This window comes from Manihot esculenta, chromosome 12 (assembly GCF_001659605.2).
Source record: "Manihot esculenta cultivar AM560-2 chromosome 12, M.esculenta_v8, whole genome shotgun sequence".
Lineage (NCBI taxonomy): Eukaryota > Viridiplantae > Streptophyta > Magnoliopsida > Malpighiales > Euphorbiaceae > Manihot > Manihot esculenta.
The window spans coordinates 13,361,408-13,387,011 of NC_035172.2; the positions used below are offsets into that span (position 1 = coordinate 13,361,408).

General features: G+C 31.0%; 4 protein-coding genes and 1 non-coding gene across 11 annotated transcripts; 1 reads left to right on the forward strand and 4 right to left on the reverse strand.

The window, feature by feature from the left end:
* Window positions 1–1,733: 1,733 nt before the first annotated feature.
* Window positions 1,734–4,025, reverse strand: LOC110627548 (pentatricopeptide repeat-containing protein At1g03560, mitochondrial). Its single transcript, XM_043949085.1, has one exon. The coding sequence runs from the start codon at window positions 3,976–3,978 to the stop codon at window positions 2,023–2,025; it is 1,956 nt and encodes a 651-aa protein (XP_043805020.1). The 5' UTR covers window positions 3,979–4,025; the 3' UTR covers window positions 1,734–2,022.
* Window positions 4,026–4,117: 92 nt separating this feature from the next.
* On the forward strand, window positions 4,118–4,189 carry TRNAQ-CUG. Its single transcript has one exon. It is a non-coding gene; the product is annotated as a tRNA-Gln (tRNA).
* A 2,286-nt stretch (window positions 4,190–6,475) lies between these two features.
* On the reverse strand, window positions 6,476–15,722 carry LOC110628611 (protein SYM1). Of its 5 annotated transcripts, none has more exons than XM_021775378.2 (7): window positions 15,601–15,722; window positions 11,763–11,903; window positions 11,539–11,652; window positions 11,286–11,459; window positions 10,907–11,022; window positions 10,447–10,528; window positions 6,476–7,072 (listed from the first exon to the last, which is right to left on the reverse strand). In XM_021775378.2, exons 1-7 carry the CDS (start codon window positions 15,628–15,630, stop codon window positions 7,016–7,018), a joined length of 714 nt encoding a protein of 237 aa, XP_021631070.1. In that variant the 5' UTR covers window positions 15,631–15,722; the 3' UTR covers window positions 6,476–7,015. The 5 variants fall into 5 exon arrangements, with proteins under 5 accessions (XP_021631070.1, XP_021631072.2, XP_021631071.1 ...); XM_021775380.2 differs by lacking the exon at window positions 15,601–15,722 and adding an exon at window positions 13,886–13,975; XM_021775379.2 differs by lacking the exon at window positions 15,601–15,722 and adding an exon at window positions 13,642–13,779.
* Window positions 13,744–16,086, reverse strand: LOC122721336 (pentatricopeptide repeat-containing protein At1g03560, mitochondrial-like). Its single transcript, XM_043948622.1, has 2 exons — window positions 13,933–16,086; window positions 13,744–13,789 (listed from the first exon to the last, which is right to left on the reverse strand). The coding sequence occupies exon 1, from the start codon at window positions 16,013–16,015 to the stop codon at window positions 14,060–14,062; it is 1,956 nt and encodes a 651-aa protein (XP_043804557.1). The 5' UTR covers window positions 16,016–16,086; the 3' UTR covers window positions 13,744–13,789; window positions 13,933–14,059.
* A 1,876-nt stretch (window positions 16,087–17,962) lies between these two features.
* Window positions 17,963–25,320, reverse strand: LOC122721246 (protein SYM1-like). 3 transcript variants are annotated; one of them, XM_043948623.1, is made up of 7 exons: window positions 24,724–25,320; window positions 24,150–24,290; window positions 23,926–24,039; window positions 23,675–23,848; window positions 23,223–23,338; window positions 22,763–22,844; window positions 17,963–18,034 (listed from the first exon to the last, which is right to left on the reverse strand). In XM_043948623.1, the coding sequence occupies exons 1-7, from the start codon at window positions 25,150–25,152 to the stop codon at window positions 17,978–17,980; spliced, it is 1,113 nt and encodes a 370-aa protein (XP_043804558.1). In that variant the 5' UTR covers window positions 25,153–25,320; the 3' UTR covers window positions 17,963–17,977. The 3 variants fall into 3 exon arrangements, with proteins under 3 accessions (XP_043804558.1, XP_043804559.1, XP_043804560.1); XM_043948624.1 differs by lacking the exon at window positions 17,963–18,034 and adding an exon at window positions 19,783–20,905; XM_043948625.1 differs by lacking the exon at window positions 17,963–18,034 and adding an exon at window positions 19,783–20,097 and having other exon boundaries at window positions 24,724–25,319.
* Window positions 25,321–25,604: the final 284 nt, after the last annotated feature.

Here is a 25,604-nt window from a genome sequence, read left to right on the forward strand (position 1 = left end):
ATAAATTTATTTAGCTGGTGTTAAATATATATAAAAACACTGAATTAAATAATTAATAAAAAAATAAATTAATATAAATATTTGAAATTGTAAAAATTAAATTTATTTTTATTAAACTGTAGAATCCTATATAATCACAGAATAATATTAAGTTTATGATAATGTATATAATTACATAATAATATTAATTTTATACTCAATAATATTTTTAGTTTAAATATTAATAATAAAATATATTAAATATTAATATATAAAATATATATATTAATATTTAGATAAAATAAAATTATACTGTTAATTAATTTATCATGCGATTAAATTAATTAATTTATTTATTTTTCTTTAATAAATTATAAATAATTTAATATTTTTATATAATATCTAATAATAAAATAATATAATAATTTTAAATATATTATGCATTTAAATATTTTTGTATATAATTCTAGTACTCTTATATATTAAAAATATTTTAAATATGATAATTATTTATAATTTATTTTAGTAATTTATAGAGTTATAAAATATGTGATTAAAAAATTACTGATACTATTTAATGACAGTATTACTGTATTAATTTATTAAAATAATAAAATAATATTACTGTATTAATTTATTAAAATAATAAAAAATACCGAATAAATATATACAATATTATTAAATTATTTTTATATATCTAATCGCAACCGAATTATTTTTATATCTCTAATCACAACATAATATTAATATTATAATTTATCAAATATTAATATATTAAAATTATAAAAAAATATTTATTATTATAAAAATATAATATAAATAATATCATTAAATTAATATAATATAATTATTTTATTATAATATATTAATAATTAAAAAAATAAATACATTGTGCCACTCTAAGCTATTATTTATTTTTTCCATTATTTATTTTTTTATTTTATTTGGAAGAGGTGAGGCCATGATTTAATTTTTTATTATTAAAATATTATAATTATATTAATTAATTAATATATTATTTTTATATAATGTTAATTTAATAATTTTATTTATATTATATTTTTTATATAATAATTAAATTTTTTATATTATATTTCATAACTTTCTAAAATATTAAGACCATTAATATTATTATGTGATTACATACGAGTCACAATCCAATAAAAATAAATTTAATTTTTATAATTTTAAATATTCATATTAATTTATTTATTTATTTATTATTAATTATTTAATTTAATCTTTCTTGTATATATATTTAATAATAGTTAAATAAATTTATAATTAATATTATTTAATTACAATATTATTATAAAAATATATTAAAATTAATAAAATATATTATAAAAAATTTATTCTAATAAAAAATTTAATTATTAAGTTAATATAATATAAAAATAATATATTAATTAATATGTCCGGCGCCCGTCACAGTGGCGCCAAGCCATTAAGTGGCGCTTGTTTGACAGGCACCAAACAAATTTTTCGGCTGCCATCTGCCACCCCAACCCCAAATCCGTAAATATTTCTATTCTAACCCCAAATACACAAATAAAAAGTCTCACACTCCTAAATTGACAAAAAACCCTACACTATTACTACACTATTACGATCTAGATGATCGAATTGGTAAGAGTTAAACCTATACGTTCTTCATTTAACGCCACTAGTCCAGTGGTATAATTTCCATCCCAAGGAAGCACAGCCATCTGCATATCAAATGCTGTATGACTTCAATCCAATGGTTGTGTAGATTCATAATCACCAGTTGTTCTAAAGGAGAAGAAAGCACAGAAAATACTTCAGAACCTAAAGAAGATACTTTCTTAACATGAATATGGATGCTAGCAGCAAATGAACACAATTCACCACATTCATCTGCGAAATGATTATCCTTAATGAATTGTTACAATTGCCTTCAGTCTTCAGGCCAGTTAAGTTGAAGCTTCTTCTTGTCATCACTAGTATTATGTGCAAAAATAAGCAAGAGTCGTCATCTCTGAATCAATAACCAAAAAGTTAACTGGTACATCAGAGGCTGACTCAGCTTTCAACAAGAATCCGAAACTTCACTCTCCTCTTAATGCTACCCATTCTGTCATACCCAATGCCTATCTTGCTGTGCATCAACTTCAAGGCCAAGTCTGCATTGCCTGCTTTCCTCAAGGCATTGATTAGAATAGTGCGAACTCTTCCTGGTATTTCTCTGCCTCTATCAACAATCCCATCAGCCAACTTGCAAGCCTCCTTTACACGGCCAGCTTTGCACAGAATATTGAGCATATCCTCAAAAGCTGTCTCCGGAATAACACCCATAGGTGCCAGCTCATCCAAAATCTTACAAGCTCTAGCCACCTTGCCGGATAAACAGAGCCCAATTGATAGAGCCCTGAAAGCAGCTGCAGTCGGCGTGATACCTTTATCAATCATTACATCCCAAAGCTCCAATGCCTCTTCAGTTCTGTGTTCTCTGAACAACCCACTAATGATTATTGTGAATGTATAAACTGTCTGATCACAGCCTTCCATCTCCATTCTCTTAAAGACTGTTAATGCTTCATCAATCTTGCTACACTTAGCAAGGGCATCAATAAGCGCATTATAACAATATGAATCTGGAGGGCATCCTTTCTGGACCATCTCTTCAAAAAGCTTCTCAGCTTCATCCACTCTCCCAAGCTTGCCAAAACCATCAATGAGACTAGAATAAAACATGGCATTCACTGCCACCGCATTACCTCTGCAAAACTCCATAAAGTCCATGGCCTCATCCATTCTCCCACTTTTACACAAACCATTAACAATGACACCATAAGTAACTTCATCTGGTGCAAGCCCTTCTTTTTTCATCCTATCAAAGAGCAACATTGCTTCTCTCATATTACCACATTTTGCATTTGCATCAATCAGAGCTGTATAAATTGCCACATTTGCTTTGCATCCCTTCTCAAACATATTTTCAAAAATAGAATATGCTTCCACGAGTTTCTCCTCTTTACAAAGTCCTCCAATCACTAAACTAAACACATGTGATGGGATCTCCAAGCACTTCTCGTCCATTTCGTGATATAGACCTAAACACGAATCAAATTTTCCCTCTGCATAACAAGCCTGAATCAATGTCATATAAGTAATCTTATCAGGTGCCATATTTCTTAACTCCATATCTCTTAGTTTCTCAAAAGCTTTCTGGGTTTTCCCCACCTCGCAGTACCCTTTAATCATTGTATTGTATGTAACAACATCTGGCCCAATTTTTCCATTCTCCATAACATCAAAAACCCTTTCAGCTGATTCAATAAACTTGGAATTAACCAAACCATTAAGCAGAAAGTTATAAGTAAATAAACTTGGTTCAATCCCATTCTCCTTCATTTTACGCCACACCCATAATAGCTCCTCTACCATCCCCAAACTCCCAAAGCTCTTAATCAAAGAATTCGACGAATGAACAGTCATTAAGAACCGCATTTCTGTAAACTTAGTAAATACGAACTTAACTCTATCCAAATCACCATGCGCAGAGAAAACGTCAATCAAAGAAACATAAGATTCGATGTTGTGAGTGTACTTCTTTTGCTTACCAGCCCAAATGAAGAACCTCCAAGCAACATCAGGATTTTTCTGTACCTCCGTCGACCTCAGAACAAACGAGACAAAACTTGGTGACAACTTGATCAAGAACTTGTGGCAAAAAGAATCCAGATTGGATTCCATTTTCGAAGACCCGTCTAAGAGAGTAATGATTTGGTGGACCCACGGAGAGGGATTAAGGTTTTGAAAGCTTCTTGAGGCTACATCAGAAAGGTCAACAAAGGGGTCTATCCATTCTGGAGGAGGAACAGAACTGGACATGAAAATCCACCTGAAAATTGAAATGAAGCAGGTCGTGCGACCCAACTTTGGCACAGACCCACCATAATTGCAGGTAAGAGGAGGTTGAGACAAGTGCAGAATTGCAGAGAGATGCGAAGGAGGTCTCCAGAGGACTCTCCTCATCAGGGTTTCTGCCGTACGATGCACAGTATAGCTTGGGTAGGTTTTTTCTTTTGGCCGGAGAACCTTGGGTAGTCGGGGGGCTAAAAATGGAATGAAACATTTGCAATATAGTATTTGCTTCACATTTTAGAAAGCAAAAGGTCCCATGGTCTAGTGGTCAGGACATTGGACTCTGAATCCAGTAACCCGAGTTCAAATCTCGGTGGGACCTTTACTTAATGTTTTTTTTTCTCTCACTGTTTTCTTCTTCAATTCTGCCATTATAGAAACTCATGACAACTTAAAACAGCCATATGGTATCCATATGTTTTCTTTTTAATTACGAACAAATTTTTAAATATTAATTTTTTTTATTTATTAAAATATAAAATAAATAATTACACCAAGATAATTTTTTTTAGTTTCTTCGATTTATTTAAAAAAAATTCAAAATTATTTTATAATATATTTTTAAAATAATACTAAATGCTTTAGAAAATAAATATAGTGTAAATTACAAGATGACTTTTAAGGCCGTTTAAAAAAAAAATTGATGATTTTTAAGGTTTGACAAAAATCATGAAGTAGGATAAATATAGAATAACTTACATTGAGATTTTAAAAAGGGAAACATATGTGTTAAACGAATCCAACTGTATGAGCTGTTTTAAAAAACAAAACGTAAACTAATGGAGAGTAGTCGAATTGGTTCATTAAAATTTTTCGAATTCAAAGATGAATTCGATATTTACTTATTTTGAACTTTAATTAAATATTAAAAAATTTAAATTTAACTCATTTAGCAATGAGTTTAAACGAATCGAATTTTTATCGAATTTAATTTCGAATAATATATAAATAATTTAATTTATTTATATATATAATAAGTTTTCATTTAAAATTAATAAATTTAAACTAAAATAATTTTAATTAAATAAATATATCTATAAATTAACTTTTAAATTTATAAAGATAAATTTTTAAATTTTAATGATTTAAATATATACAAGTTTAAGAGTATAATTAAACTATATGAATTTTAAAAATATTTATTATTTAATTTCTTTATATTAAGTATATTTTAAATTTTTATATAATATTTAAAAATTAAAATTGATGAAAAAATAATTAATTAAATTTTCAAAATTTTAAATATATTTTAATATATTTTTTAAAATTAATAAATTTTTATATATCATATAAATTAAATAACAACTTTTTTAACCTAAAAAAATTTGCACAATTTAAAATTGAAAGTTCTATTAAAAGCTAAAAGTTTTAATAATTTTTAGGGTAATTTATGATTTAGTCCCTGAGTATTACCATTATTAACAAGTCAGTCCCTGTATTTTTAGAAACCTATTAAAACGTCCTTATATTTTCTCTCCGTCAACGAAATAGTTCTTCTTCTTCTTCTTCTTCTTTCTCTTCTTCTTCTTCTTCTTCTTTCTCTTCTTCTTCTTTTTCGGAGGAGGAGGAGGAGGAGGAGGAGGAGGACGAAAGAAAAGACAGGAACTATTTCGTTGACAAAAAAAACGATAAGGACGTTTTAATAGATCTGAGAATAGATAGGGACTATTTGGTTGACAAAAAAAATAATAAGAATGTTTTAATAGATTTCTAAAAATACAGGGACTGATTTGTTAATAATGTTAATATCCAGAGACTAAATTGTAAATCACCCTAATTTTTATGCACATGTCACCTAATTCTTATCCATACTTTAGTCTTTTTTATTATTATTATTCTTATATTTTAAAATAATTTTTCTGTTTTTTATCTTCTAAAAAGTCTTCATTTATTCTTCAAGAAAATATTCATCTTCATATTTAATTTTTATTAGAGACACACCATTTCTAATTTTCATATAATTCTTAATCTCCATCTTCATAATCACTATATTTTCGCTCTTATTCGAATCGAATAAATTTTCAACTTAGACTTAATAGTTTATGAAATGACGTCGTATATAATTATATATTTTTTATTTTTAATTATTTTAATAAATAAATGATAACTAAAATTAATTTATATATTTTTTATTATAATTTATGTATATTATTTTATTTGTATACCCATAAGTTGATTTTAATTTTGATTATTTAAAAGTTAAATCTAAAAAATACTATAGGTAATATATATCATAAGTTGATTATATCTTTTTATATACTAAAATTAATTAATTAAATTAAAAAAACTGATCTTAACAATGCAATATTATTTTTATAATTTTAAGTATTAAAAATATTTCCTTTTCAATTAAATTAAAATTAAAAATTAATATTTAAAAATTAGATTAAATAATATTTTATATTAAAAATTACTATTTTAACGTGTTAGGAGAGTTTTATTCGAAAAGCTTAAAGAAATTACGCTTATTTAAACACAAAAGTTGAAGACTTTCTTTCCCCCAATGCAGTTCTGGGCTCTCCTCTGGAATTGAACCTTGACATATTTTTTCCAATTGCAGCAAAAATATAAAATAAAAACAAAAATTGAAAAATGAAAAAAGGTAATGGAAGGTAAAGAATGAGTGAGGAAGGGATTGAAAAATCAGATTCCAACAAAGTTAAAGAGAGTGAAGCACAGGAATCTATGGAAGACTAATTGTAGCATATTCAATATTTTAACTTATACAAATTATAACATTTAAATATAAATTAATTATATTTATTGGGAATCATCCCACAAATTGTGTGCCAGAGGATCTTAGAGGAAGCTCAAGAGGTTAGGGCCATGAGAAGGCTTGGTATTCATGCACTTACGCAAGAACCTCATGTTCATTTTTCGCCTCACCAAGCCGCCTAAGATGCAGATCTCCTTGCACCTTACAACCACAACTTTTTGGCATCATTTAAGAGTTCCTTTGCCATGATAGACCCAAGGTTACCAAGCATGTGGTGCTCTGCATCCATCAGTACTCTCTTGGCGCAAATCATTCATCCTGACACCATTGTTTCTCTTCCTTTCAGTGCCTAGCTTAGTGGGCTACTGGTGTATGGGAAATGGCAAAGGTGTGATCTCCTTCTCATCTTCTTTGACAGCTAGTCCTCCTATTTCACGAGTTCTCTCTTCCAAAATATCTCATCACTTGAAGGTGAAAAGGAAAAGACACCTGTTGAAGAAGGTGAGAAGAAAAATAAGGATTTGCATGCAAAAGAATTGAGGCAAAATTTGGGAGAAACGATATTTGTTATAAAGAAGAGTTCAAAGTAGCAGTGCAATGTAGATAGTAAAAAAGCCATCCACTTGCTTCTTGTCACGTGACTGAAAAAATTTGGTATGGTTACAGTCCGATGTAAGCAATTCTTCGGTTCGGTTGGTTATCTATTGACCTGTCCTAATATAATAAACTTAATTTACCTGTGCTTTTGTTCTTAGAATCAAAATTTCAGATCTTTGAAACGGCAACTCCAAGACTACTGAATTCAAACCAATTAATAATTTAGCCTTATAGTTAGACACTTATCAGGCAATACGAAATAGCTGTTTATATAGCCCACTCTCTAACAAAGTGGATAAAGAATAACATTGAACTCTTTAATGTTCCATACACATTCTTCCTTGGTATCAAATATTCTGCATATGCATGAGTTCATGCAAAGAATAAACCAATATTTGTAACTTTATCTCAATATGAATTGACAATCATGGTATGCACAATATTAAATCAAAATAAGAATTCCTGTGTAGGAGGATGCGTGATCTAATTAAGCTGTGGCATGCATATTTCCAGTTTCATATGCGTAGCTTCGATAACCAGAAAGCTGGACATGGTCGGTCAATCTATTGACAACAATTAAAGACCCTTCTCAATAAGCCACAATTTTCCAATTAATTTACTCCTGCAAGATGACATCAGAAGATGAGAAAAATCAGCTACATAATCAAAGCACGAGGCATATATCAATTCTCCCTGTTTCTTTTCTATTCTCATGCAGTTGCAAGAAGACTAGTAATCAAGTGAAGCTCACATGAACCTTTCACTGAGAATGAAGTTCTGAATTTTACTTCTTAAATGATAATTACTCCAATGTCAAACTAATTATCCTATACTTATATAATTACATTAAAAAGTTTCCGCACTTTATTTCCATCTATGAATAAGGACACCCATCTATTTAGTAACTATTTTTCCATTAGTCATGATGTCAAAAACTCATTTACCCTCAGATGAAATAACCATTTGGGAATGTATTCAGTGTAGTTAAATCAAAACCTTTTATTTCCACCGCCACCTTATAACCTCCATCCTCACATCTCACATCCTCAATATCCACTATAGTTCTTAGCTTCCTCTTAAATATTGCTTTACAAGCAAACCTTTTCACCATTGCTTACATCAGAACAAGTCTTTAATGCCAAATTCACCCAAACAAAGTTCAGCACCCAGATGGTAATGTAAAGAGATGTCACAGCCAGTGGGTTCTTTCAAGACCAAGAGCCTGCCCATACATGCAATCCATTCTTCACAGTCATTGCCAAACGATGGATTTTGTGCTTGTCTTCACCTTTGGCTGTCTACTTGTTCTTATTCTTAGATGAAGACATCAAAGCTGGAACAAGATAGCAAATACCCATGGACCCACACTTCTCTTTAAAGCTTTAATTTCCACAGGAAAAAGAAAAACCTTGCAGAAGTGGCAAGAATGCCTAGTAAAACCAAATAATAAAGGGTAAATTACACTTTAGTCTATGAATTTTAACATAATTAACGAATCAGTCCCTCTACTTTTAGAACCAAACACTTAAACCTCTGTAGTTTTATTCCATCCAAATTGGAGGTCATTCCGTCCTAAAATCTGTTAAAAAGAAGAGAGAAATAATTTAAATTCCATAAACACCCTTCCTTGAACTCTCTTCTTCCCCATTTCATCTTCTCAAATCCCATAATCCTAATGCCAATTTTTCATCTATTTCTATCTTTAAATCAGTCAGAGCATCAGATTATACCCACAAACCCTCCATTCTCAAAAGCTATAAAACAAAACAAAAACTATATAAATTTCAACAAACCCATGCACATAATTTATAAAATTCTCAATAAATCCATTTCTGAAATAATATTTCAACAAACCTATACGCATATAACCTTCAATAAATTTTAACATTTCTAAAATAAAATTTCAACAAATCCATTCACAGTAGCTATATAAAGAAAACCCATCCACAAACTATTTAAAGCGAACTTGAGCTGACCAGTGGCAATGGAGGAGCAGTAGGCCAGCAGCGTGACCGAGAAAGAAGCAGCTGCAGTGGAAGAGCTGCAACGGAGAAATTAGACCACCGAGTGACGGAGGAGGAGCTGCAGTGTCATGCAAAGGTGAGGTTGGGGCAGCCAAGGGCTGCGCGTTTTGCTTTTGAGAGGGAATGTGAAATGGCAGTGAGGTTGAGGTTTTAGTTTGGATCCTGCAGGATAAGTTATCACTCTCTCTCACCTCTTCAAAAGAGGGTTTGTGGGTTTTGAGAAGATGAAATGAGAAAGAGAAGGAGATTCAAAGAAGGGTGTTTATGGAAATTAAACTATTTCTCACTCCTTTTTAATAGATTTTAGGACGGAAGGATCTCCCGTTTGAATGGAATAAAAATACAAAAGTTTAAGCATTCGGTTTTAAAAATAGAGGGACTGATCCGTTAATTATGCTAAAATCCAGGGACTAAAGTATAATTTACCCAATAATAAATTTATCAATCACTAATTTCTATATGGAGACGTAAAATATTTTACTCTCCCATATTATAGCATAGACTGGCTTTAAGAAATGATAGGTTAAACAGCAAGAAAAGAGATTATATGATAGGTTAAACAGCAAGAAAAGGGATTATATGATATGTGAAACAACAAGAAAAGAGAGCACCAAAAAATTTGGATATTGTGTACCAATGTTTTCAAACCCAGATGTGAGGGAGGTTTTCCTATGGGGTTTCATCATATCCAATCAATTTGACTTCCATCTTTTGGCTAGACCTCAAAGCTTGCTTCAAACAGTTAGAATTGCGACATCTCGATCTTGCATCAGAATAATGAATTGCAAATTGAATCTCTTCAAGCCCCAACAACAAATTGCAGAGAAAGAATGGGTATGAATGGAAAAACAGAGAGGGAGAGGAGTGAGTTTTATTTGTTAAGGAGAGGGTAGTTTGGGCATAAAAATTTATTCTTCTCACCTTTAATTAGAAGAAAAAAAAAGTGGACTAATGATAAAAGTAACTGTTGACCTATTTAACTAATGGAATCAAATTATAGGGACATTTTAATGTAATTTAAAAAATACAGGGACATTTTAATTAGTTAGGTGTAATTAACCCTTTTAAATATTAAAAAAAGGGCCAAACTGTAATGATTCAGTACTTGCTACTAGCTATAATATCACAAGAAACAGTAATTTTCAGTTACTAAATGTCCAAAGTAAGTAGATTTTCCTAGAATGTTATTGTGACTGAAAAATTTCCAAACAAGTTCGAGAAGGAAGTGCAATGGTGATGTACCTCAGTCGGATTGCTTGTGGAATTGGCACTTTCTTCTAATGTTGCTTCAGATATCCGAGCCTCTGATTTTTCATTTGAGTAACTACAAAAAACAACCAAAAATATACCTTAATTGTTAAGGAGTACTACTGAAGCATTTTGAGAAGTCAGAAAAAATAATACGCACTTACAAGGACATAATAAAATTTGAAAGCATTTTAATTCTAAAAATTTACTTTCAACACCACAATGTTTGGTCACCAGAAATGCATTGGAGAAGAGGAATAGAATCAAACAAAAGATGTAACATACCATTATGTTATTGGACCTAAATCACAACAGTAAAATTTGTCAAATCTAAACAATGTACAAAGATTAACCAGTAACCACATGAAGGTCTAATTGCTGGCACAGGAGATCTGAAATTACAATCCCTTTATTCTGGGATGTGACTACAGGATTAATTATATTACAAACTTACGTAGAGAGTATGGTAACCCAGATGAGTTCCACGCAGTCCACCCAAAGAAGTCTTTGTTCAACGGGGATAAGACCATAGGTAATCAAATGAGCAAATGGCCAAAGCTTCCATCCTGCCTGCCAAGTGCCAAGCAAATCAACAAAAATGGTTTAAATACATTAGCATGCATTAGAGATTAATAATGACCTTTTCAATTGCTCAGACATGCATCACACAGCTTAACAAACTTCAAATTGGAGCTTTATGTATGAAGTTTTATGTCCATGTATGAAATTTTTTTCCATATATCAAACTTCATCAGTATGATAAATTGCATTATAATCATGTGAAATGCCATTATTCATAACGTGTGCATGGAAAACTGGAAAGAGCTTCTTACAGTCAACATAGGCCAAAAGGTTGCTCTCAGTTCACTAAAAATATTTTCTGGGGATTCCAAACGCAGGAAACCCAACACCGTGAAATAGATGCTGTTCCAGACTGCAGACCACATTGTTTGGTCAAAAGCAACTTTGGCAGGGACCACCCACCACTCTTCAAAAGGGAAAAGAGCCTAGAAACCAAATTAAACAATTTCAGCTATTAGCTCATGGTATAAGACTAAACGAAGGAACGTGAACCATAATTATCACCTCACAGAATTGGTAGTAATAATGAGACAGGGATCCATGAAGGGTAAACCCAACAAGGCCTGACCTAAACATGCGTGTCAGGTCAAACTCAAATAGTGGCTTTCCTTCATAGCACTGCATATTTAGAAGTAAAAAACTAAGGAATTATGAAAATAAGTTGATAATCCTGCTAAGCCACAAATGAAAAACATAATGAGAAGGAAAAGGGGCAAAAACAAATTTACTTGTGCAATCCAATCTCCCATAGAATATACAATCCCACTGATAGCCATTTTAGCTAAAACAGGGTTTGTTTTGAGAGCTTGTTCATATGCAATCCAATTGTGTTCAGGTGCGTACCTTAGCACCTCATAAAGGGTCCATCCCTGAGGATTGAATAAAATTATCAGAAAAGTCAAGGTCAAGAAAAACAAGCTAAAAATAGGATGATAGATTTGCTCACTGCTGATGGAAATATCAAGGAAATCAATTTCATACTAAATTTCAGCGTTTTATATCATTGATTTGTTTATTCCACAGTCTTAGAAGGAATTTATGTGAGGCTTCATAACTAGTCTACAAATTTATAATCAGCTCATCCTCACTAAAACAGAGTTTTATAAGATGTTATGAAACGACCAAGATTTACAAGCTCTTTAGGAAAAATTAGGAAAAGTGAGCAATTAATAACACATACAATATTAATGAAAAAGAATGTGAAACAATTAATACCCATTTGCTAACCACAAGCAAAATGAAACTGCAAAGGACTGAACTTTATTCACTTACATGCCAATGATCATGATCAACAGATTAATTATAATTAAATTAATTATAATTATGAGATTGATTAATTAAATTAGTGGTGATTAATTTAATTAATTAAATTCATTAATCAATAGTAATAAATTATTGAACTTCAACAACGTTTGAAATGAGCCCAATATAAAATTTTATATTAAAGTCTTAAGAATAATTTCTATATATGTCACACAGGTCTATTATTAAATCTAGATTAATTAAATTAATCAAATTAAGTTAATTAATTATTCTTAGACGAATATTTTGTTTTTAAGCCTATTAAGAGAATAAGATTTAATTTCTTAATTCTATCAAAATATATTTAAGTTACATATTTCATTAAATTAAATCCTATTAAATATGGCTAATAAAATATTTTATATTCTTCCAATCCTCTATTTTGAATGGCTTTAATTTATCAAATGAATTTATCTTTTTTTAAAATCCATGTCTTCCCTGAAATAAAATTAATCATATGAATTTATTTTTTTTATTTAAGATCTATATTCCACATGAATTTATTATCTCCATTAATTAAATTTTAATTTATCAAGTTTGAATTTAGTTCAAATGATGCTAAAGACTTACAATTTGCATCGCTAACTAAATTTATTATTAATATAATTAATTACATTAATTAAATTTATTATTTAATATAATTAATTAATTAGTTAATTAACTAATCCTGCCAAAATTAGTCATTATGTGTATGACTTTGTATTATGTGTATGACTTTGCAGTTATAATCAACTGATAATGGAAATGAAAACAACCTTATCATTTACTTCGATAACATTTCGAGCATTTTTTATTTCTACAAATCATGGTTAGTGGTTAGTGTTTAACGCTTGTCATGGATATCATTTACGAATAAATGTATTATTTCATTTAATCCGCACTAGAATCCTTTTACTATAAAATTTCAATTTAATCTAAGACCACGGTAGATGTCAAACCCCAATAATATGAATCATATAACCTTAATTTTAATTCTTGATTAGTAAGATTTACATTAAAAACTCTTCTAATTAACTCATACTATCTCAAGTAAGGACTTATTATCAAGAATAATTAACTCGATTATAGAACTCTATCCATTTATTCGGACTAATGAATTTCATTTCGTTTTGATTGATCTCTTACTTACAGGTACAACTAACTAACTTGAGCTAACAATCACTATACCCATATAATATATAAATATATGAAGCGATATCAAATTCAAACTGCCAGCACATGAGATAAATATAACCTCATGTCTAAGGACATATGCACTATTATGATTTAGATGAACGAACATAGATAGATAAGAGTTAAACCTACGTGTTTCATTTAACGCCACTAGTCCAATCCACTCATCACCGTTGAATAGGTGGTATAATTTCCATCCCAAGGAAGCACAGCCATCTGCATAACAAATGCTGTGCGACTTCAATCCAATGGTTGTGCAGATTCATAATCACCAGTTGTTCTAAAGGAGAAGAAAGCACAGAAAATACTTCAGAACCTAAAGAAGATACTTTCTTAACATGAATATGGATTCTAGCAGCAAATGAACACAATTCACCACATTCATCTGCGAAATGATTATCCCTAATGAATTGCTACAACTACCTTCAGTCTTCAGGCCAGTTAAGTTGAAGCTTCTTCTTGTCATCACTAGTATTATATGCAAAAATAAGCAAGAGTCGTCATCTCTGAATCAATAACCAAAAAGTTAACTGGTACATCAGAGGCTGACTTAGCTTTCAACAAGAATCCGAAACTTCACTCTCCTCTTAATGCTACCCATTCTGTCATACCCAATGCCTATCTTGCTGTGCATCAACTTCAAGGCCAAGTCTGCATTGCCTGCTTTCCTCAAGGCATTGATTAGAATAGTGCGAACTCTTCCTGGTATTTCTCTGCCCCTATCAACAATCCCATCAGCCAACTTGCAAGCCTCCTTTACACGGCCAGCTTTGCACAGAATATTGAGCATATCCTCAAAAGCTGTCTCCAGAATAACACCCATAGGTGCCAGCTCATCCAAAATCTTACAAGCTCTAGCCACCTTGCCGGATAAACAGAGCCCAATTGATAGAGCCCTGAAAGCAGCTGCAGTCGGCGTGATACCCTTATCAATCATTACATCCCAAAGCTCCAATGCCTCTTCAGTTCTGTGTTCTCTGAACAACCCACTAATGATTATTGTGAATGTATAAACTGTCTGATCACAGCCTTCCATCTCCATTCTCTTAAAGACTGTTAATGCTTCATCAATCTTGCTACACTTAGCAAGCGCATCATTAAGCGCATTATAACAATATGAATCTGGAGGGCATCCTTTCTGGACCATCTCTTCAAAAAGCTTCTCAGCTTCATCCACTCTCCCAAGCTTGCCAAAACCATCAATGAGACTAGAATAAAACATGGCATTCACTGCCACCGCATTACCTCTGCAAAACTCCATAAAGTCCATGGCCTCATCCATTCTCCCACTTTTACACAAACCATTAACAATGACACCATAAGTAACTTCATCTGGTGCAAGCCCTTCTTTTTTTATCCTATCAAAGAGCAACATTGCTTCTCTCATATTACCACATTTTGCATTTGCATCAATCAGAGCTGTATAAATTGCCACATTTGCTTTGCATCCCTTCTCAAACATATTTTCAAAAATAGAATATGCTTCCACGAGTTTCTCCTCTTTACAAAGTCCTCCAATCACTAAACTAAACACATGGGATGGGATCTCCAAGCACTTCTCGTCCATTTCGTGATATAGACCTAAACAAGAATCAAAATTTCCCTCTGCATAACAAGCCTGAATCAATGTCATATAAGTAATCTTATCAGGTGCCATATTTCTTAGCTCCATATCTCTTAGTTTCTCAAAAGCTTTCTGGGTTTTCCCCACCTCGCAGTACCCTTTAATCATTGTATTGTATGTAACAACATCTGGCCCAATTTTTCCATTCTCCATAACATCAAAAACCCTTTCAGCTGATTCAATAAACTTGGAATTAACCAAACCATTAAGCAGAAAGTTATAAGTAAATAAACTTGGTTCAATCCCATTCTCCTTCATTTTACGCCACACCCATAATAGCTCCTCTACCATCCCCAAACTCCCAAAGCTCTTAATCAAAGAATTCGACGAATGAACAGTCATTAAGAACCGCATTTCTGTAAACTTAGTAAATACGAACTTAACTCTATCCAAATCACCATGCGCAGAGAAAACGTCAATCAAAGAAACATAAGATTCGATGTTGTGAGTGTACTTCTTTTGCTTACCAGCCCAAATGAAGAACCTCCAAGCAACATGAGGATTTTTCTGTACCTCCGTCGACCTCAGAACAAACGAGACAAAACTTGGTGACAACTTGATCAAGAACTTGTGGCAAAAAGAATCCAGATTGGATTCCATTTTCGAAGACCCGTCTAAGAGACTAATGATTTGGTGGACCCACGGAGAGGGATTAAGGTTTTGACAGCTTCTTGAGGCTAAATCAGAAAGGTCAACAAAGGGGTCTATCCATTCTGGAGGAGGAAGAGAACTGGACATGAAAACCCACCTGAAAATTGAAGTGAAGCAGGTCGTGCGACCCAACTTTGGCACAGACCCATCACAATTGCAGGTAAGAGGAGGTTGAGACAAGTGAAGAATTGCAGAGAGATGCGAAGGAGGTCTCCAGAGGACTCTCCTCATCAGGGTTTCTGGTGTTAACCTTCAAATTCACAACCCCATCAAATTATTTCTACCTCTGTAACTTTCTGCTGTACGATGCACAGTAAAGCTTGGGTAGTTTTTTCTTTTGGCCAAAGAACCTTGGACTCTGAATCCAGTAACCCGAGTTCAAATCTCGGTGGGACCTTTAATTATATATATATATAATTAAATTAATTTGAAAGTATCGAGCACCTCCGAATCGATATAAAATTTAAATAATTTGTATATAAAACTGTTTGAACAATTAAATCTATTTGAGTTCTCCATGCGGATCAAAAAATATTAAGATTCTCTAAATATTTTTTAAAATTTTTACGAAATTTCTTTTGATTTTTATATATTATTTGTATTTTTTTATTTATATTAAATTAAATATGAATTTTTAAAATTATAGAGACAAATCTGAAATTTTAATCAATTACAGCGCAATACCTAAAATTTCAAAAATCAATAATTTAATATCAAATAAAGAGATTTTTAAATTTAAAATTAAATTTGAGGAATGCATTATAAATTTTGTGTTTTGAATTTTTTACGTTTTTACATTTAATATAGTATCATGATCGTAAATAATATTAATACGTAGATTATAACTTGTATTATAATAGTTTTTTAAGATTAGCATAACTTAGAAAATACAAATTCTTATGGTCTTTTTCTTTTATTTCTTCCATGCATTATGTATAGAATATTTTCATAAAATTTTATAATTTTTTTAAATATGTTTAATATTTTTAATTGAATTTTAATTTTTAATATTAAGATTATCAATAATCAAATAAGAATTTTTAATAGTTATAGTCTTTATATTTTTGGTTATTTTTTTTATTTTAATTTTTTAATTCATATTATTAATTTGTATTTGAGAATTAAAATAGATAGTAGATGGTGTCTAAAATTTTCTTTCATTAGCTAGGAGGGCCAAATCTCTCTTCCATAATGATTTGTTTTAATTTTTTTATTCTCTTAGATTTATTTATTTTTTTCAAATTCATATTTAAATAGATTATTTAATTACTATATTTTTCTTAATTCTTATTATTTCTTATATTATCTAATTTATTTTTACCATATTTTAATTTATCTCTTGCATATTTTTTTTAGCTGTCATGTTTAATTTATTTTCTTTCCTGTTTTCATAATTTTTTTCCTTATCTAGTTTTATTGCCTATTACTTTGTCAATATATGTTTCATGTTGGAATAAATTTCTTGCTTAAATTAAAAAAGTAAAAAATATTTTTTTATCTTGTTTATTTATTTCTTTTCTTAGTAAAAATATTTTTTCCGTTAATTTATTCTTTTTCATATTTGAATTATTTTTTTGAATTATTTCTTTTTAGTTTTAAATTTAATTTTTTATTGGTTTATATATTTTTTATTTTGTCTTTTTTAATTATGGTAAGTTTTAACTCTTAATTTTTCTATTTTGACCAAATAGCAATTATTGTTTTAGTGACCTTGTTGGACCTATAGAACAGGTGTAAATCCATTTGAATATAGACCTATTGAAATGTCTTAAAAACCCTTTATAAGGGGTGATAGGTCTAAAAGGCTTGTAATAGCTTAGGTTTAGTTAGTAAATTTTAATTTTATTCTTATAAGTTTGTAAATTAATTATTTTTTCCTCTCATCTTTTATGGTCATTGCCATCAATTCTAGAGGAAGCTCAAGAGGTTAGGGCCATGAGAAGGCTTGGTATTCATGCACTTACGCAAGAACCTCATGTTCATTTTTTGCCTCACCAAGCCACCTAAGATGCAAATCTCCTTTGCCATGATAGACGCAAGGTTACCAAGCATGTGGTGCTTTGCATCCATCAGTACTCTCTTGGCACAAATCCTTCATCCTGACACCATTGTTTCTCTTCCTTTCAGTGCCTAGCTTTGTGGCCACTGGTGTATGCGAAATGGCAAGAGGTGTGATCTCCTTCTCATCTTCTTTCACGAGTTCTCTCTTCCAAAATGTCTCATCACTTGAAGGTGAAAAGGAGAAGACACCTGTTGAAGAAGGTGAGAAGAAAAATAAGAATTTGCATGCAAAAGAATTGAGGCAAAATTTGAGAGAAACGATATTTGTTATAAAGAAGAGTTCAAAGTAGCAGTGCAATGTAGACAGTAAAAGTTACTCTGATTAGGAAGTCCTACACTTTCTGTATCGCGTTCTTATTAATTGTTGTTTAGTTTTTTCTTGGGAGATGATTTTATGTATTCTAATTTTAATTTGATGAGATAATACAACATAAAGATTTTTATATCTAAATATGTTAATCAAACGAAATATAAATAACATATAGAAATTGTAATGTAAAAATTTAATTCGATAGTGATGAAACTCAATCTCAAGACTCTGCATTGTCCTACTCTGCTTTGATTATTTCATTTATTCAAACCAAAAACTAAGATTTTATGAAATTTAGAACAATTTAGACCACCCTTGAAGAAAGAAGTTCATATATTTCTTTATATTAATTAGGAGTCTGCAATTCCTATTCTGATTCAGAGTTTACTTAGGAATTAAAAAAATTTGGTATGATTCTAGTTTGATTTCTTGCTGTTTCAGTTTCGGTTCAATATGGTTCTTAATTTTTAATTTCGATTTGGTATGATAGTTGTTTGTTCTTAAAATAAATTTATACAAATTTTTTCATAAAAAATTATATTTAAAATACCATTTAAATTTTAAAGGCAGCTAGTAATTCAAAATATATATAATACACATTTAAATTATTTGTAATTTATATATATATATATATATATATATATATATATATAATTAACCATGAAAATAATAATACAAATATATTATTATACAAAATTATGCATTTTAATTACTTTTTCATTATATAATATTAATTATAGGATAGATGTGTAATTAATGATTATATATATCATAAATATTATAATAAACTTGTAATTAAGAATAATAAAATAAAAAATCACTGAAAACTTATTAATTGATTTCTTTATTTTAGAAAATAGATTAAACATTTTAATATTTTAAAAAGTTTACTAACTAACTTTACCATTAATTTTAACCGTTAAATATTTTATTATTTAGCTTTTATGATTTTGAACAACTCATTAATCTCTCAAATTTCTTCTCCCAAATTTTTAAAAAATCTATTAATTAGTTTTTTTATATAAAGAATATTTTAAAATTTTTTATAATAATTATAAAAATTTAATAAATTTTTTCATAATGTAAAGACTAAATGATAATTTTTTTTATAATAAAATGATTTATTTTTTTTATCAGCAATAAAATTGTATTACATGATTGCAACAGTAATAAATGATTTAATATTTTATAATTAAAATTACTAAAAATAATAGTATATAAATTGTCCACATTTATCATATATATACACATATTCTGAGATACAATTATGTTTATACTATATAATATATCTAAAAAAATATAAAAAATATATGTATAAAATTGATTCTCACTTCAGTTCCAACACAGTACAAGTCCGGTAAAGTTCAAAAACGATTTTGATATGATTCTTAATAAAAAATTAAAATTATAAAATAAATTCAGTTTGGTGCTCTTCGGTTCAGGTAATCCATTAACCTGTCCTAATATAATAAACTTAATTTACCTGTGCTTTTGTTCTTTAGAATCAAAATTTCACATCTTTGAAACGGCAACTCCAAGACTACTGAATTAAAACCCATTAATAATTAGACACTTATCAGGCAATACGAAATAGCTGTTCATATAGTCCAGTCTCTAACAAAGTGGATAAAGAACAACATTGAACTCTTTAATGTCCTCGGTATCAAATATTCTGCATATGCATGAGTTCATGCAAAGAATAAACCAATATTAATTTGTAACTTTATCTCAATATGAATCGACAATGATGGTATGCACAATATTAAATCAAAATAAGAATTCCTGTGTAGGAGGGTGCGTGATCTGATTAAGCTGTGGCATGCATATTTCCAGTTTAATATGCGTAGCTTCGATAACCAGAAAGCTGGACATGGTCGGTCAATCTATTGACAACAATTAAAGACCCTTCTCAATAAGCCACAATTTTCCAATTAATTTACTCCTGCAAGATGATATCAGAAGATGAGAAAAATCAGCTACATAATCAAAGCACGAGGCATATATCAATTCTCCCTGTTTCTTTTCTATTCTCATGCAGTTGCAAGAAGACTAGTAATCAAGTGAAGCTCACATGAACCTTTCACTGAGAATGAAGTTCTGAATTTTACTTCTTAAATGATAATTACTCCAATGTCAAACTAATTATCCTATACTTATATAATTACATTAAAAAGTTGCCGCACTTTATTTCCATCTATGAATAAGGACACCCATCTATTTAGTAACTATTTTTCCATTAGTCATGATGTCAAAAACTCATTTACCCTCAGATGAAATAACCATTTGGGAATGTATTCAGTGTAGTTAAATCAAAACCTTTTATTTCCACCGCCACCTTATAACCTCCATCCTCACATCTCACATCCTCAATATCCACTATAGTTCTTAGCTTCCTCTTAAATATTGCTTTACAAGCAAACCTTTTCACCATTGCTTACATCAGAACAAGTCTTTAATGCCAAATTCACCCAAACAAAGTTCAGCACCCAGATGGTAATGTGCAGAGATGTCACAGCCAGTGGGTTCTTTCAATACCAAAAGCCTGCCCATACATGCAATCCATTCTTCACAGTCATTGCCAAACGATGGATTTTGTGCTTGTCTTCAACTTTGGCTGTCTACTTGTTCTTATTCTTCGATGAAGACATCAAAGCTGGAACAAGATAGCAATTACCCATGGACCCACACTTCTCTTTAAAGCTTTAATTTCTACGGGAAAAAGAAAAACCTGGCAGAAGTGGCAAGAATGCCTAGTAAAACCAAATAATAAAGGGTAAATTACACTTTAGTCTATGAATTTTAACATAATTAACGAATCAGTCCCTCTACTTTTAGAACCAAACACTTAAACCTCTATAGTTTTATTCCATCCAAATTGGAGGTCATTCCGTCCTAAAATCTGTTAAAAAGAAGAGAGAAATAATTTAAATTCCATAAACACCCTTCCTTGAACTCTCTTCTTCCCCATTTCATCTTCTCAAATCCCATAATCCTAATGCCAATTTTTCATCTATTTCTATCTTTAAATCAGTCAGAGCATCAGATTATACCCACAAACCCTCCATTCTCAAAAGCTATAAAACAAAACAAAAACTATATAAATTTCAACAAACCCATGCACATAATTTATAAAATTTTCAATAAATCCATTTTTTAAATAATATTTCAACAAACCCATACGCATATATCCTTCAATAAATTTTAACATTTCTAAAATAAAATGTCAAGAAATCCATTCACACTAGCTATATAAAGAAAACCCATCCACAAGCTATGTAAAGCAAACTTGAGCTGACCAGTGGCAATGTAGGAGCAGTAGGCCAGCGGCGTGACCGAGAAAGAAGCAGCTGCAGTGGAAGAGCTGCAACGGAGAAATTGGACCACCGAGTGACGGAGGAGGAGCTGCAGTGGCATGCAAAGGTGAGGTTGGAGCAGCCAAGGGCTGCGCGTTTTGCTTTTGAGAGGGAATGTGAAATAGCAGTGAGGTTGAGGTTTTAGTTTGGATCCTGCTGGATAAGTTATCACTCTCTCTCACCTCTTTTGAAAATAGAGGGTTTGTGGGTTTTAAGAAGATGGAATGAGGAAGAGAAGGAGAGTTCAAAGAAGGGTGTTTATGGAATTTAAATTATTTCTCTCTCCTTTTTAACAGATTTTAGGACGGAAGGATCTCCAATTTGGAAGGAATAAAAATACAAGAGTTTAAGTGTTCGGTTTTAAAAATAGGACTGATTTGTTAATTATGCTAAAATCTAAGGACTAAAATATAATTCACTCAATTATAAATTTATCAATCACTCATTTTTATATGGAGACGTAAAATATTTTACTCTCCCGTATTATAGCATAGATTGGCTTTAAGAAATGATAGGTTAAACAGCAAGAAAAGAGATTATATAATAGGTTAAACAGCAAGAAAAGGGATTATATGATATGTGAAACAACAAGAAAAGAGATCACCAAAAAATTTGGATATTGTGTACGAATGTTTTCAAACCCAGATGTGAGGGAGGTTTCCTATGGGGCTTCATCATATCCAATCCATTCGACTTCCATCTTTTGGCTAGACCTCAAAGCTTGCTTCAAACAGATAGATTTGCAACATCTCGATCTTGCATCAGAATAATGAATTGCAAATTGAATCTCTTCAAGCCCCAACAACAAATTGCAGAGAAAGAATGGGTATGAATGGAAAAATAGAGAGGGAGAGGAGTAAGTTTTATTTGTTAAGGAGAGGGTAGTTTGGGCATAAAACTTTAGTCTTCTCACCTTTAATTAGAAGAAAAAAGAGTGGACTAATGATAAAAGTAACTGTTGACCTATTTAACTAATGGAATCAAATTATAGGGACATTTTAATGTAATTTAAAAAATACACGGACATTTTAATTAGTTAGGTCCGCAAACTATAAGGGTACGATAGTAATTAACCCTTTTAAATATTAAAAAAGGCCAAACTGTAATGATTCAGTACTTGCTACTAGCTATAATATCACAAGAAACAGTAATTTTCAGTTACTAAATGTCCAAAGTAAGTAGATTTTCCTAGAATGTTATTGTGACTGCAAAATTTCCAAACAAGTGCGAGAAGGAAGTGCAATCGTGATGTACCTCATTCGGATTGCTTGTGGAATTGGCACTTTCTTCTAATGTTGCTTCAGATATCCGAGCCTCTGATTTTTCATTTGAGTAACTACAGAAAACAACAAAAAATATACCTTAATTGTTAAGGAGTACTACAGAAGCATTTTGAGAAGTCAGAAAACATAACACGCACTTACAAGGACATAATAAAATTTGAAAGCATTTTAATTCTAAAAATTTACTTTTAACACCACATTGTTTGGTCACCAGAAATGCATTGGAGAAGAGGAATAGAATAAAACAAAAGATGTAACATACCATTATGTTATTGGACCTAAATCACAACAGTAAAATTTGTCAAATCTAAACAATGTACAAAGATTAACCAGTAACCACATGAAGGTCTAATTGCTGGCACAGGAGATCTGAAATTACAATCCCTTTATTCTGGGATGTGACTGCAGGATTAATTATATTAGAAACTTACGTAGAGAGTATGGTAACCCAGATGAGTTCCACGCAGTCCACCCAAAGAAGTCTTTGTTCAACGGGGATAAGACCATAGGTAATCAAATGAGCAAATGGCCAAAGCTTCCATCCTGCCTGCCAAGTGCCAAGCAAATCAACAAAAATGGTCTGCAATCAGATACTTATGACAGGAAATAATAATGATATAAATTGTTCTTGAAGTATAATCGGACCTCAAAGACATTTAAATACATAAGCATGCATTAGAGATTAATAATAACCTTTTCAATTGCTCAGACATGCATCAAACAGCTTAACAAACTTCAAATTGGAGCTTTATGTATGAAGTTTTATGTCCATGTATGAGATTTTTTTCCATATATCAAACTTCAGTATGATAAATTGCATTATAATCATGTGAAATGCCATTATTCATAACGTGCGCATGGAAAACTGGAAAGAGTTTCTTACAGTCAACATAGGCCAAAAAGTTGCTCTCAGTTCACTAAAAATATTTTCTGGGGATTCCAAACGCAGGAAACCCAACACCGTGAAATAGATGCTGTTCCAGACTGCAGACCAAATTGTTTGGTCAAAAGCAACTTTGGCAGGTACCACCCACCACTCTTCAAAAGGAAAAAGAGCCTAGAAACCAAATTAAACAATTTCAGCTATTAACTCGGTATAAGACTAAACGAAGGAACGTGAACCATAATTATCACCTCACAGAATTGGTAGTAATAATGAGACAGGGATCCATGAAGGGTAAACCCAACAAGGCCTGACCTAAACATGCGTGTCAGGTCAAACTCAAATAGTGGCTTTCCTTCATAGCACTGCATATTTAGAAGTAAAAAACTAAGGAATTATGAAAATAAGTTGATAATCCTGCTAAGCCAAAAATGAAAAACATAATGAGAAGGAAAAGGGGCAAAAACAAATTTACTTGCGCAATCCAATCTCCTATAGAGTATACAATCCCACTGATAGCCATTTTAGCTAAAACAGGGTTTGTTTTGAGAGCTTGTTCATATGCAATCCAATTGTGTTCAGGTGCGTACCTTAGCACCTCATAAAGGGTCCATCCCTGAGGATTGAATAAAATTATCAGAAAAGTCAAGGTCAAGAAAAACAAGCTAAAAATAGGATGATAGATTTGCTCACTGCTGATGCAAATATCAAGGAAATCAATTTCATATTAAATTTCAGCGTTTTATATCATTGATTTTTTTATTCCATAGTCTTAGAAGGAATTTATGTGAGGCTTCATAACTAGTCTACAAATTTATAATCAGCTCATCCTCACTAAAACAGAGTTTTATAAGATGTTATGAAACGTCCAAGATTTACAAGCCCTTTAGGAAAAATTAGGAAAAGTGAGCAATTAATAACACACACAATATTAATGAAAAAGAAGCAACAAAAGACAGAAATAAGTGCTAAGAATGTGAAACAATTAATACCCATTTGCTAACCACAAGCAAAATGAAACTGCAAAGGACTGAACTTTGTTCACTTACATGCCAATAATCATGATCAACAGTAAGCAACTTACTGACAGCAACAGTCCCAAAACCCAAAACAATAGTAGCATTAATCGCTCTACTCAATAACTTATCATTATCATCATCAACTTCTCCTTTCCCTTTAGACCCAGTAAGAAGCGAAGGGTTGTCTTGGTCCTTTGGAGGGCTATCCTTGAAAGGAACCGCTTCCCTATCCTCGGTAATCGATCCAATCGCCCATCTATTTCTGTTATGGGTTGAAAGGAATGAACAGTTTAACGGTTCGGGTTTTCTGAATCGTCTGGTAGAGAGAAGAGAAAAGGATTTGTGTTTATGGAATTGCGTGACGGGGTTAATCAGTACAGAGAGTTGGTGAGAGGTGATAGGGTTAAGAGTCGTCATGGATGCTAAATTGATTAAGGCTTCAAATGGGAACGCCGACATGCCACATGCGAGACCGCATACAATAGAGATTCGATCGAGGTACCAGAACACGACTACGATGGCGGAGGGCCTTTTCTGCTCTTTCTTTTATTTTTCTTCGAAGCTTTTCTTGAGTCAACTCCAGATTTTCCTTTCCAAATCTTTAAGCTCTAATCCATAACAAGCAAAACTTTCACATTTAATTAGAGTATAATTAAAACTTTCAATTATATACTATAATATTTTAACTTTATTATTATTATAATTAAAACTTAAAATAACTTTTAACTAAATTTTAAATTGATACATATATTATATCAAGTATTATTTATTAGCAAAAAATTCAAATCAATCCCTCATTTATTATTTGAAGAACAAATAAGTCTAATTTAAGATTTTAACTCATAGTAACCTCCAACTATGTATAAAAGGCCAAATGAGGCCGAACTTTATAAGATACAAGACAATTGAAA

Bases quoted from the DNA above. Each gene is read 5' to 3' on its own strand.
- LOC122721336 (XM_043948622.1), bottom strand. From the start codon at position 16,015: ATGAGGAGAGTCCTCTGGAGACCTCCTTCGCATCTCTCTGCAATTCTT.
- LOC122721246 (XM_043948623.1), bottom strand. From the start codon at position 25,152: ATGTCGGCGTTCCCATTTGAAGCCTTAATCAATTTAGCATCCATGACG. The intron at 23,339-23,674 runs GTAAGAAACTCT...GGCACTTGGCAG, and splicing joins CTTTTTGGCCTATGTTGACT to GCAGGATGGAAGCTTTGGCC. The intron at 18,035-22,762 runs GTACATCACGAT...CTTCTTCAACAG, and splicing joins CCACAAGCAATCCGAATGAG to GTGTCTTCTCCTTTTCACCT.
- LOC110627548 (XM_043949085.1), bottom strand. From the start codon at position 3,978: ATGAGGAGAGTCCTCTGGAGACCTCCTTCGCATCTCTCTGCAATTCTG.
- LOC110628611 (XM_021775380.2), bottom strand. From the start codon at position 13,975: ATGACAAGAAGAAGCTTCAACTTAACTGGCCTGAAGACTGAAGGTAGT. The intron at 11,460-11,538 runs GTGATAATTATG...TTTGGTTTCTAG, and splicing joins ATTACTACCAATTCTGTGAG to GCTCTTTTCCCTTTTGAAGA. The intron at 11,023-11,285 runs GTAAGAAGCTCT...GGCACTTGGCAG, and splicing joins CCTTTTGGCCTATGTTGACT to GCAGGATGGAAGCTTTGGCC.